General features: G+C 53.2%; 1 protein-coding gene across 1 annotated transcript in view; it reads left to right on the top strand.

The window, feature by feature from the left end:
* The window catches only part of NAPSA (napsin A aspartic peptidase), a 15466-nt gene extending 8430 nt beyond the window's left edge, over positions 1–7036 (top strand). The window contains 8 exon segments of the mRNA XM_006897343.1: positions 662–803; positions 891–1014; positions 1171–1289; positions 2484–2683; positions 4634–4756; positions 5133–5277; positions 6506–6604; positions 6812–7036. Of these exon segments, the coding sequence (XP_006897405.1) occupies positions 662–803; positions 891–1014; positions 1171–1289; positions 2484–2683; positions 4634–4756; positions 5133–5277; positions 6506–6604; positions 6812–7036 (1177 nt within the window).
* The last annotated feature ends 4774 nt before the right edge of the window (positions 7037–11810 follow it).

Here is an 11810-nt window from a genome sequence, read left to right as displayed (position 1 = left end):
CAATTTGGGGAAACCATGTAAGATTTATCTGTAGATCCAGGTGGGCATTAAAAATGCTATGTACCTGGATTTAACAAGCTGAGTTTATTTAATGCTGCTTGGTACACTGGTTTTTGCTTATTCTAATAAAATTATAGGAAGCAAAAGAAAAAAATGAATAAAATGAGGCTTGTAATATCCCATCTGAGAAAGCTTGCTCAGAGAGTCTCCGAAGCCGTAAACCACAGCCCCCAAGTCAGAGTTGGTGACAGAGACTCTGCAGGACAGGCAGAACAGACCACAGACTTCCTAAGGATGAGAATCTTTGCAGAAGAAAGCTGCCTCATCGTTTCTCCATATTGTGACTGATGGATTCGAACCTCCAACTATATGGTTCGCAGCCTCCTGATGCATAACGTTCTATGCTACCAACGACTCACAGCTGACTCCTCAGTGGGTTTTCAGAGGTCATTCAATTACACGGGAGGAGACTGTCCATCTCTCTTCCATGGAACAGCTGGTGGATTCGAACCATGGATTCCTTCAGACTAAAACTCCAATCCACCCTGCATCAGGGTTTCGAGGCTGTAAATCGTTAAGGCGAGAAGTCTGGCCCTCTTCCCTCCTTGAAGGGGCTGGTGGATTCAAACCATTGACCTTTCTCGGGCCTTGTCCCCTACAGGGTCCCTCTCCGCCGAGTCCACCCCAGAGCCAGGACCCTCGGTTCTCTGAGCGGATGGGGGAAGCTAGCAGAACGCCTGAGTGTGGGGGCCTCGTCTCCTGGGAATAGGTCCACTTTTGTACCTCTTTCTAACTACTTGAATGTGAGTCTCACTTAGCCCTCAGCCAGCCCACACTTATGACCCCACGCCCAGCTCTTCAACACACTCATCCTCCTCTTTTACCATCAGGTCCAGTATTTTGGGGAAATTGGACTGGGGACGCCCCCACAGAACTTCTCTGTCGTCTTTGACACTGGCTCCTCCAACCTCTGGGTCCCATCCAGGAAATGTCACCTCTTAAGTTTGCCATGCTGTGAGCTGTCATGGAGGGGGCCACAGCAGGGTGGGGGTGGAAGTGGGGGTGAGCCCCAGTTTCCCATGGGTTTTGAAGTCATCAGCTCTGGCACACCCTCGGGGGACATTGGGGGGGCCTCCCTTCCCCCAATGACACAGCCCTCACCTCACTTAGGGTTCCACCACCGCTTCGATTCCAGTGCCTCCAGCACCTTCCAGCCCAATGGGACCAGGTTTGCTATTCAGTATGGAACTGGACGGCTGAGTGGCATCCTGAGTGAGGACAAGCTGACGGTAAGTGACCCTGGCTCCAGAGAAGGCTTCATTCTAGGAGAACCCCAGCGTCTTGTCAGCTGTGGTCTCCAAAAGGATTGGAGGAGGTGGAGCTTAGCGGAGGTGGGCGGGGCTCTCAGAGAGGCAGGGCATGGTGGAGAAGGGGCGTGGCTTTCTAAGGCATCCTTACCAAGTAGGAAGGTAGGGCTTATGAAAGGGGCGTGGTTCTTTGAGAGGTGGGGCTTTGCTGGTGAGGGGCATGTGGGCTTTTTTTTAATTTTAATGAACATTTGCAGAGATTTTGGATTTCCATTCATTCATCGTTGCATGGTTTTTTGGTTTGTTTTTTTTTTCTTGCATGGTTTTAAAGGAAGGTACGAGGTTTACTACAGAGGAGGCTGGGCTCCTGGAAGGGGCGGGGCTTCGCCGGGAGGCGTGGTTTGCCACTGAAGGGGCGTGGCTTAAATGAAGGCTTAGGGAAGCGGGAAGGTACAGCATCTCAGGAAGAAAGGCAGATATGAATTTTTAAAAAGGTATAAGAAAAAGGAGAAAGGCAGAGCTTCCTAGGTGAAGAAGTGAGAATTCTCAAATGGAGAAGTGGGCATCGCCAGTGAAGGGTTTCAAGTGAAAGGGCCTCTGCTTCCTGTGAGTGGGCGGGGTCTCCTAAGTGTCATGGCGGCACTTCCTGGTGAAGGAGCGGGACTTCTGAAAATGAGAGGCTGGACTTCCTGTTGACGGGGCGGGGCTTTCGCTGGGGGCGTGGCTTCCCACGAATGGCCTTGGTCTCCATGTGGAAAGGTGGGCTTCATGGTGAAGGGGTGGAGTTTCTCAAGCGAAAGGATGTGGCTTTGTGTGAAGCCTTGGGTCTTCTCAAGCTAAAGGCAAGGTCTCCTGGTGAAGAGGAGGAGCTAGTCAAGGGGAATGGTGGGGCTTCCTGGAGGGTTACAGTGGGGGTGTGGCTTCCTGTGAATGGCAGGAGCTCCTAAATGGAAAGGTGGGGCTTCCTGGTGAAGGGGCGTGGCTTCCAGAGTGAAAGGACTTGTGTTTCCTGTGCAGGGACAAAGCTTCCCGATTAATTAGGGTTGCAAAGTTTCCAGGCAACGAGCTCTTTCCTCCAGATACTCCCATACACAGGATTCATGCCTTGTTTTGTGGGATCTTGGGCTGTGCAGGTAATACTCGGGAAATAATTGGTCTCATATGAATCTACCGTAGATTGGAGGAATCAAGGGTGCATCCGTGGTTTTCGGGGAAGCCTTGTGGGAGCCCAGCCTCGTCTTCACGTTTGCCCACTTCGATGGTATACTGGGCCTCGGTTTTCCCATTCTGGCCGTGGACGGAGTTCGACCCCCCCTGGATATACTAGTGGACCAGGGGCTAGTGGACAAGCCTGTCTTCTCCTTCTACCTTAACAGGTATTAGGGAAGGGGATCCTACTACCATAAAGAAAGCTATTTCCTCCTTTGAAAGTTGTTTACCCCATAACATGTCACCTGTCATTTAGGAAGTCAATGACCCAGCATTCAAAGTCCCATCCGCCATTCAGGAAAGTACTGACCCTGTAGAAGAAGTTCTCCTCTCCAAACTAGCAAGTCACTATTATCAGAGGTATCCCTCCCCAGGCAGGAAGGCACTGAGAACAGGAAGTGTCAGGTTCCATCCAGGAAGTCATGAATCCAATACAGGAAGTACTAGCTTCTCTCCATTCAGGAAATCATCCACCCAATATAGGAAATCCCATCCTCTATTGAGGAAGTCACCAGCGTCACACACCTACCTCTCATTTACCAACTATCTTATTTTCCATTGCTTCACATTTACAGTGGTAGTAACAAAGGCTCCTACCCACTTGTCTGGCGTTAATAACGTATATTTGGCAACAAATGCCAAGGTGGAAGTGAGATGAAAGCTGGCTGTGATGGTTAGGGTTATGTGTCAATTTTGTCATGCTGTGATTCTCAGTGGTTTCACAGTTATATAATGATGGAATCTGACAGCTGTGTGATAATACAATTTGTCAGTAATGGTGTCGTCCTTGCTCCATTCTGTGATAGGATGTGGTCATTATTCATTTTTTCACGATGAAAACTTTCACATAACGACCTGGTCTTTGAGACCTAACCATGTTGATATGTTAAGTGAGGGGTAGGTTCATAAGAAATGACTGACTTCACCCTTCAGAAGTCTTAAATAAGAAATGGGTAAGACAAACATCAAGAAATTCACTACCAGCCTAAAATGCTTCAGCTTTCAAATGCAAACCCAGGAAGTTCCTATCCAACAATATAGGGACCTTCTGTCCACCATTATAAAAATCAAGTTGAGAAAATTGGACATCAGGAGTTGCTAATTTTAATTCATCCAATCCTGTCCACCTCTTAGGAAATTTAATTTTGTGTAACAAAGTCCCACTTGCCACCATAGGAAAAAATAAAAGTAGTCTTACAGTCTCTCGAATACCTTGATCCCCCCCTCCCCCCAGCTCCTTCTGGAAACCTCGCCTACCTCCTAAAATTTTGCTCTTCATTTTAGAAGTCTACCCGACATACTGGGCTCCTGGCTAAACAGAGACTCGTAGAACCCTCGAGTTTAAGGCTCTTAGGTATCCTTCAGGCTTAGAACTGAACTCAATCCAAAACTCAGTTTTCAGCTAAACAATACACAGGTCTATAAGGTGAACAATAATATCAGGGAAATACACACTCTTTAGAATAAAGAACCACTTGAGACCAAAAGGGCAGCTTTTGCCCAAGGACAAGGTTCAGAAAATAAGAAGGGATGGGAAAGAAGGAATGAAGATGAGACGCACAGGGAGGAAGCAGGATGAGTGATGTTACAGTGTGAGCATTGCAGTGTTCTGAAGCAAAACACATCAATTGTTGAGTGGAACACTGACTTGCTTTGTTACCTTCACCCAAATCACAAGGAAAACTATTTTTGAAAAGTTCATCCTAACCTTGCAGGTTTCTACCCCGTCTCCCCTTCACTCACAGGTAATGCAGGAAGTCCTACCTTTCCCTGGATGTCCAGGCACTTAACTGAGAATGCCTCTCCCTGACACAAGTTATACCTCCCAGACCCAGCTCAGAAGTATCATAGCCCATCTGGTTTTCAAGATAGTCCAGGAAAATTTACCCGTAAAACTCTTCACTCTCCCCACTTCAAGAAAGCCCCCAACACCCTAAAGTCTTCCACCTACATCTTTTGCCCACCTTGCTTCCAACCCCAACAGCTAGGGTCTGCCTGCATCCAGTAACTCCTCTTAGGTCCCAGAAGCCAACAACATTAGCAGAAAGTCACCACCCTGGTATCCCCCGGGGCTGACGGGGAACACGGATGACACTGATAGAGCTCTACCTGTGCAGGGACCCCGAAGGGACTGAGGGAGGAGAGCTGGTCCTCGGGGGCTCAGACCCGGCTCACTACTTCCCACCCCTCATCTTCGTGCCGGTCACCATCCCCGCCTACTGGCAGGTCCACATGGGCAGGTGAGTTCCAGGACTCTGGAGTCTGAGGGGGGAGGAGTTGGGTCTATTGGTTCTAAGGGGACAGAGCCTCTGCCTGCCCATGGCCCTCAGTGTCAAGCTGTGGGCTCTGCCCTGTGCCTGGGACCCTTCAGTGAGAAGGTGTGGTCTCTGCCCTGTGTCTGTACCCCCTCAGTATGAAGATGTAGCTTCTCTGCCCACCCATGCGCTCTCAGTGTGAAGGTGTGGGCTCTGCCCCCTGCCCACGCCCCCTCAGTGTGAAGGTGCGGGCTCCGCCCTCTGGCCACGCCCCCTCAGCGTGAGGGTGCGGGCTCCGCCCTCTGGCCACGCCCCCTCAGCGTGAAGGTGCAGGCTCCACTCATGGCCCCTCCTCTCTTAGTGTGAAGGTGGACACAGGCCTGACTCTCTGTGCCCGGGGCTGTGCTGCCATCCTGGACACGGGCACATCCCTCATCACAGGACCCACTGAAGAGATCCGGGCCCTAAACATAGCCCTTGGAGGTGTGCCCATGCTAACTGGACAGGTGAGGTCCCGGTCTCCCGTGGGCATGGCTAGGGAGGCTGGTGGAGGTTTGATGGAAACCGCTGGGATCCAGTAAACATTTACTATTATTAAGTGTGTGTGTGTGTGTGGGGGGCATCAGGCAGTATGCTTTGGCTCTAGGTGGAAACAGGGGGCCAAGAAGTATCCTAGGGCCCAAAAGTGACACCTCCAGTATGTCTGCCTGATGGATAGTGAGAGAAGGAACTAGTTGGCTGGGCAGATGGAGGGGGTTGTTGCTGTTAGGTGCTGTCAGGTTGTGTATGACTCCTAGCAACCCTCTAACAACAGATCTGAACACTGTCCTATCCTGTGCCATCCTCACAATCTCTGACCCACTCAAACCCAGTGTTGCAGTCACCATGTCAATACAACTGGTGGAGGGGCTTCCTCTCCTTTGCCGTCCTCCCACCTTCGCAGGCATGATGTCCTTCTCCAGCGAACAGCCTTTCCTAGCAACATGCCCAAAGCTTGTGAGATGAAGCGTCGCCATCCTTGCCTCCAAGGAGCACTCTGGCCGCACCTTCTCTAAGATGTACATAAGCTGTTTTACTCTTTTGGCAGTTCTTTGACATGTGATATTCAGAAGGGGGGACAAAGCCGCTTTATTAAAAAAAGGAATGAAACTGAGAGACGTAGAGGGCCTGGGAACTTCCTCGGGAGGGACAGAGGAAACTCAGGAGCCATATTTAGGAACAAACAGAATTTCCTTGAAAGATGTGCAACCAGCATGCTTCTGAGAAGCAGGGATGGGGAGACGTCATGTCATCTCATGTATTTTGAACACAGGACAAGACAGGACACTGGCTGTACCATCTTGATCCTATAGGGCAGAGTGGAACCGCCCCACGAGGTTTCTAGGACCATGAATCTTTATAGGGTCAGACTCTCACAGCTGGAGGCCAGTGAGTTCCAAAAGCTGGCCATATGGTTAGCAGTCGGAATGCTTAACCCACTGCACCCTCAGGCCTTCTCGGATAACAGGCAGAAAGGCAGGTTTGATCAAATGGAGTCTGGAAGAAGTAGCAAAAATTACAGGGCTGAGAAGAGCCGCTTGGCTGGTGACACCAGCAGAACCCGACCACCCACACCCTGAATATCCAGGTGTCTGATGTGGACTTATCTCAGGACACTGGAGAGCCACAGAAGGTGCTTGAGCAGCGCAGAAAACCTTCCTCTCCCTCTAATCTTCATCTGTTCTTTTTTTCTAGTACATCATTGATTGTTCGAAACTCCCAACGCTACCCCAAGTCTCCCTCCTCCTTGGAGGGGCCTGGTTTAACCTAACAGCACAAGACTATGTCATTCAGGTGTGTGTGGGGGGGTCCCACATCAGAGGGGTGTTATAGTATTGGGCTTGAGGTGGGGCCGGGGCTGAGATGGTACTAGGACAGGATGAAGGCCCCCGATTCCTGTTGTTCTCAGAGTAGATGCTGGGGTGAAGCTCAGAGGAGGTGGGACCTGGTGGGCATGACACTATAGTGGCCTCATCTTGTGTCCTCCACCGCCCTGTGCAGATTTCTCGGTTTGGGGTCAAACTCTGCCTGTCTGGCTTCCTGGCCCTCGACATTCCTCCGCCAGCGGGGCCTCTCTGGATCCTTGGCGACGTCTTCCTGGGGAGCCACGTGGCTGTCTTCGACCGCGGGGACAAGCTGGGCAGCCCCCGAGTGGGACTGGCCCGCGCCCGCCCTCGGGAGGCGGGACAATGAGGGGGCGTGTCCGCGCAGGCGCAGTTCTTCTGATGAAGCCCTGCTAGCTGTGCGCATGCGTATTCAGCTAGTTTAAGGCGCGCGCTCTCCACCGCCAGTAAAAATACTTATTTTTCATCTCACCTTTTATCTCCCCTTGTTAAAACGAATATGCTTTCTGGAGGGAAAATATTGTTGCCAACATCTCTAAAGTTGAATAAATGGAAAAAGGGGAGGAAAGATATCCTTTTATTCTTCCCCCCCCCACTAGGACGGGGTTCTGTCATACACTACAAATCCCATGGAGCCCCGCGCCCACTATACTTCTCGTCAAAGGCATTTGGAGACGCGCGGCATCATGGAAGTTGTATTCCATGCTGTATTTATGTCTTTCCGGGGGCGGACGCAGCAGCCACAACATTCGTAGGAGGCGACAGGTCGCGACGGCAGCGACAGGTGGCATTGGGGGGGGGGTTCTGAAACCGGCTAAGGGTTTCCCAACTTTCATTCTAAGGGGAAAGGATACCATTTCCCGGCACTTGATCTCCTTGGTTCTCCTCTCTCGCCTTGGGACTCAGGGACTCCCCGTCCGCCATCAAGGCGGGGCTTTGAAGCCCCCGAGTTTGGGGGGGAGTGGTGCTGCCCCTCCTCCGGCGGTGATGTCACTGCCCCCCTCCGCAGCCGCTCACTGCCCAGAGCTGCCGGGGTTGGGTCACCCCTCCCCCATCGCCAGCCCCGGATCCCCCATCCCCGCCCCGCCACGACTTGGGGTGAGTACAGAAGAGGGGGCAAAGGCTTAGGGAATGGACTTGGGATACATGGACCTCAAAGATTACAGCGGAGAGATTCTCTCCAATTCCTAGCTTTTTTTAGGGAGTCAGGGTACTTGGAAGATCTTAGGAAACCAAAGATCATAGGCAGGGAGTCCCCATATTTTCAGTTTTTAGTGTCTGGGAGGTCCCCTTTACCAGATTTGCAACTAATGGACGCAGAGGGACAAGGAAAGAATCTTAGAAATGAGGGAAGGGACGACACCTCCCCAATAACAGGGTCTTGGGGAATGCTGGAGGGAGAGCTGGCAACCTGCACGGAGGGTCGTCCCTCTGGACGCGGAGGTGGGAGTTTGGAGCTCTAGGGAATTTTGTGCCATGAAGGCTTGAGAATAGATTGATTGGGAATGGGTGGGAGAAGGTTCTGGAGAAAGGCGCAGAAATGTTGGCCTTCTCCCTTCTTGATGCCTGTCGCTTAAAACGTCGTTCCCCTGGACTGGTAGGGGCTGGGTGTCCCTGAATGGAAACCCTGCCCAGCGACCAGAGGTTCCCACCTCTTTAAACGATGGAGGGTCCGAGTTCCCAAACGCCCCCTCACATGGGGTCCGGGGAGGGCCCCAAGCACATGGCAGCATACATGTACCTTGAGGTCGGGTGAGACCCTCCTCGTACCACGCTCAACCCTTCCTACCCTTGGTCCCAATCCTCCCTTTACTCCCTCCTTCCAGCCCGCCCCAAATCGCCCCTTCTCCCACACTTTCTGACCTCAATGAAAACGCTGATTCCATAACGTGATGCTGATTCGGTAACTTGACCCGGTGGCTGGCTGCTGTCAAAAGCCAAGAGAAAAGTGAAGGACAGAAGGAGGGGAAGGATGGCGGGTTTAGGTTATACCTTAGCCCCTCATACCTGTTCTCTAGCCCCTGCTCCCGCCCCTACTTCCACCCCCACCCTGCCCAGGAACCTCATTCAAGCCGGGGCCCCAGTCCCTCACCCCCACACTCACACCCTCGGGTACACCAGAATTGGAGCAAAGAGGGGTAGGAAGCTCCAATGTCTTTTCTTTGCCTTCCTGGGTCCCAGCAGAGACCTGGGGGCTGCCCGAGGGTCCTGCATGCTGGGATGGGGGGAGAGTAGGGGAGCCTGGGGTCTGGGAGGGAGGGCAGAGAGAGTGTGGGAACCCACCGTCCTGATCCACAGGACGGGCCCCACTTCAGCAACTCTGCAGTGACGCAGCCCCAGTCCTGGCCAGGATGGGGTTTACGGGGTGATGGGGAGACTGAAGTGTCAGAGCTGCAGAGGGACACAGTGGAAGAGGGCAACCGGGGAAAGACAGAGATCTAGAAACTAGAGACTGGAGGGGGAGTAGAGACCCAGAGGGAGAAAGGGGACAGAGACTCAGAGAATAGGCTTGAAGAGAGGGGGACAAATGCAGAGAAAGAGGGGGACAGGGACCCAGGGAGAGAATGGGATAGAGACTCAGAAAGCACAGGAGAGAGAGAGGGAGAGAGAGAGAGAAAACACACAAGGGGACAGAGAAAGAGGGGGACAGGGACCCAGAGAAAGAACGGGGAGGGGGTGAGTGTGTGTGAGAGAGAAGTGTGGACAAGGGGACAGACTTAGAGAAAGAGGGTGACAGGGACCCAAGGAAAGAATGGGACACTCAGAGAAAGAACAGACTGGGCGGGGGGGGGGCAGACTCAGAGAAAAAAGGGGACAGGGACCTAAAGAAAGTGGGGGACATAAACCCAGAGAGAGGGAGGGGCAGGAACCCGGGGGGGGGAACAGAGATGGGAGCTGCGGGGGTAGGGGTAGAGACCCTGAAATAGAGGAACAGGGGAATAGAGGTGGGAAATGGGGAAGAGATGAGGAGAACCAGAAGAAGGCACAGAGACCCAGAGAGAGGAAGACAGAGACCAGCAAAGAGAAAGGGCAGGAGCGCTAGTGGGAAGGGGTATGGGAGGACAGAGATGGAGTAGGGGGCAACTTGGGGGGAGGGGTTATCAGACCCAGAAGAAAGGGACATAAGCCCCAGGAAGCCTACAAAGACTCAGAAATGTAAATGGCAGACGTAAGACAGAAGGGAGTAAGACAGGAGGGCAGAGAAGAGGTGAAGGGGTCAGATTCAGGGAGAGAGACCTCAAACAGAGAAGGACGGAGGTGGTGGGGTGGTGGTGGCTGAGGTCCAAAAAGAAGAGAGGCAAAGACTCCAAAAGGGGATAGTCAGAGAACAAGGGGACAGAGACCAGGGACCCAGAGAGAGAAGGGAAACAGAACAGGACCCACGCACAGAGAGAGGAGAAAAAGAGACTACGATAGACACGGGAGTGGGGGTTGGGGGTGGGGAGGAGATACGAACCGGCCGCCGCACCTGCAGAGGGAGGCGGCGGGCCAGGGATGGTGCAGCGCGTGGACGCCCGCAGCCCCTGACCCGCCCCCTTCGCTCCCACAGGCACCGCCTCCTCTCGCCGCAGCCGCTGCCGCAGCCGCTGGCCCCGCCCCAAGCCCCCTGCGCCTGCGCCCTGCAGTCCTCCGGCTTGGCCCGCCGAGGGGGCGGGGCCGGACAGCTCCGGGGCGGGGCCGCCTTGCTCTGGCCCCGCCCCTCCAGCCTCTCCATCCCAAACTTCGCTCTTTGACACAGCTTCACCTAGACAGAGCTTTCTGGGGTTTGGTAACTCTCTTTGCAGGACTGGACCCTCTTGTTTCTCCCTTAGGATTCCTTCCCCCTTAGCGCTTATCTATCCTTTTAGGCTTGGAACCCTTTCTCCACCAGTCCCAAGACCATCTCATTTTGTCCTCCAAGGTCCCCACTGACCCTTAGTCAGGGTTCTCTCTAGGCTGTCTAATCTCCAAGACTCCAGAACCCGCTCCACTCTGGTCTATAATCTCTGCCCATCATCTCTTCCTCATACATCCTCCCCTTCTCTTCAAAACCACAGCGCTTATTTCCTCGACTCCATTCTCTCTTAACCTTTATCAAGTCTGGCTGCTTTGAAGCCTTTTAATGTCTCATTCTTCTCTTAATCCTTCCCACAGACCACTAAAACGTTTTGTGCTATTTATAGAAGCCATTCACATCTTCAGGCCTGCCCCAGCCACCCTGATGTTCATTCATTCTGCCCTATCTGACCACGCCAAACTTGCAGCCTTGTCCCCAGCCCACATTTAGCTTGCCCCTTTTACAGTGCTAAAAAGGCACCCGCAAGTTTCCAAGCCTCGTTTATCTTCACCCCTTCTCATAGGGTCTCACTCTTCGTTCCTCTCGCTCGGATCCTTTCAGTTGGATTTGTTTTCACTCCTTGTTTTCAGTTCAATTCTCACTTGTCTCAATCAATCGGAACTCTTTGCACCTTCTTCGACCCCGCCCCCTTATTCAACACCGCCCCCCCAAGTCGAAGCCCCGAGAGGGATCCAACCACTTCGGCTCCATTGGCTCCACCTCACTGGGTGCTGCCCCTAACTCCATCCAATCAGGACGATTCTTCCTATTGGTGGTCTTACCCCTCCTTTCACCTGCCACAACTACTCAGGCTTGGCCTTGTCTTTTCTCTTTCTTATCTGTCTCTGATTCACCGTGCTATGAGGCCGCTCTCCCTCATCTAGATTCATCACTTCAGTTCTATCATTGTTGCCAAGCCAGGCGACGTTAGGCAGCCCTCCCGCCCTGTTTTACACCTCTCCGTGCCCCCTTCTCGGGATGACCCAATAGCTGTGTCTCATTTGCGGCCCCGCCCCGTTCACCCAGCCAGCGTTCTATTCCCGCCCCTTTCTCCTCCCTCAGCGCAGCCCCACCTTCCCTCGGGGCCACACCCACCACATCCTCATCTATTCCTCTTTACCAATCACGGCTGTTTCTCGTCCCTGAGACCTCGCCCTCTCCATCTGTCACCTCCTCCCACCCAATCAGAGCTCCCTCTCCTCTGAGGCCCCGCCCCTTCTACAGCACCGCCCCTCTCGCCCCGCCCCCCGTCCAATGCTGAGCTCAGTCTGCGTCTCGTCCTTCCGCGGGCGCCAGGGGGCCAGCAAGCAGCAGTCGGCGCCACCGCCGCAGCCGCCCG

The sequence above is a fragment of the Elephantulus edwardii genome, unplaced genomic scaffold (genome assembly GCF_000299155.1).
Source record: "Elephantulus edwardii isolate Elephantulus edwardi_28Jun2011 unplaced genomic scaffold, EleEdw1.0 scaffold00208, whole genome shotgun sequence".
Taxonomy (NCBI): Eukaryota; Metazoa; Chordata; class Mammalia; order Macroscelidea; family Macroscelididae; genus Elephantulus; species Elephantulus edwardii.
The sequence above is the reverse complement of the archived record's forward strand: the minus strand, read 5'-3'. Positions and strand labels throughout refer to the sequence as shown.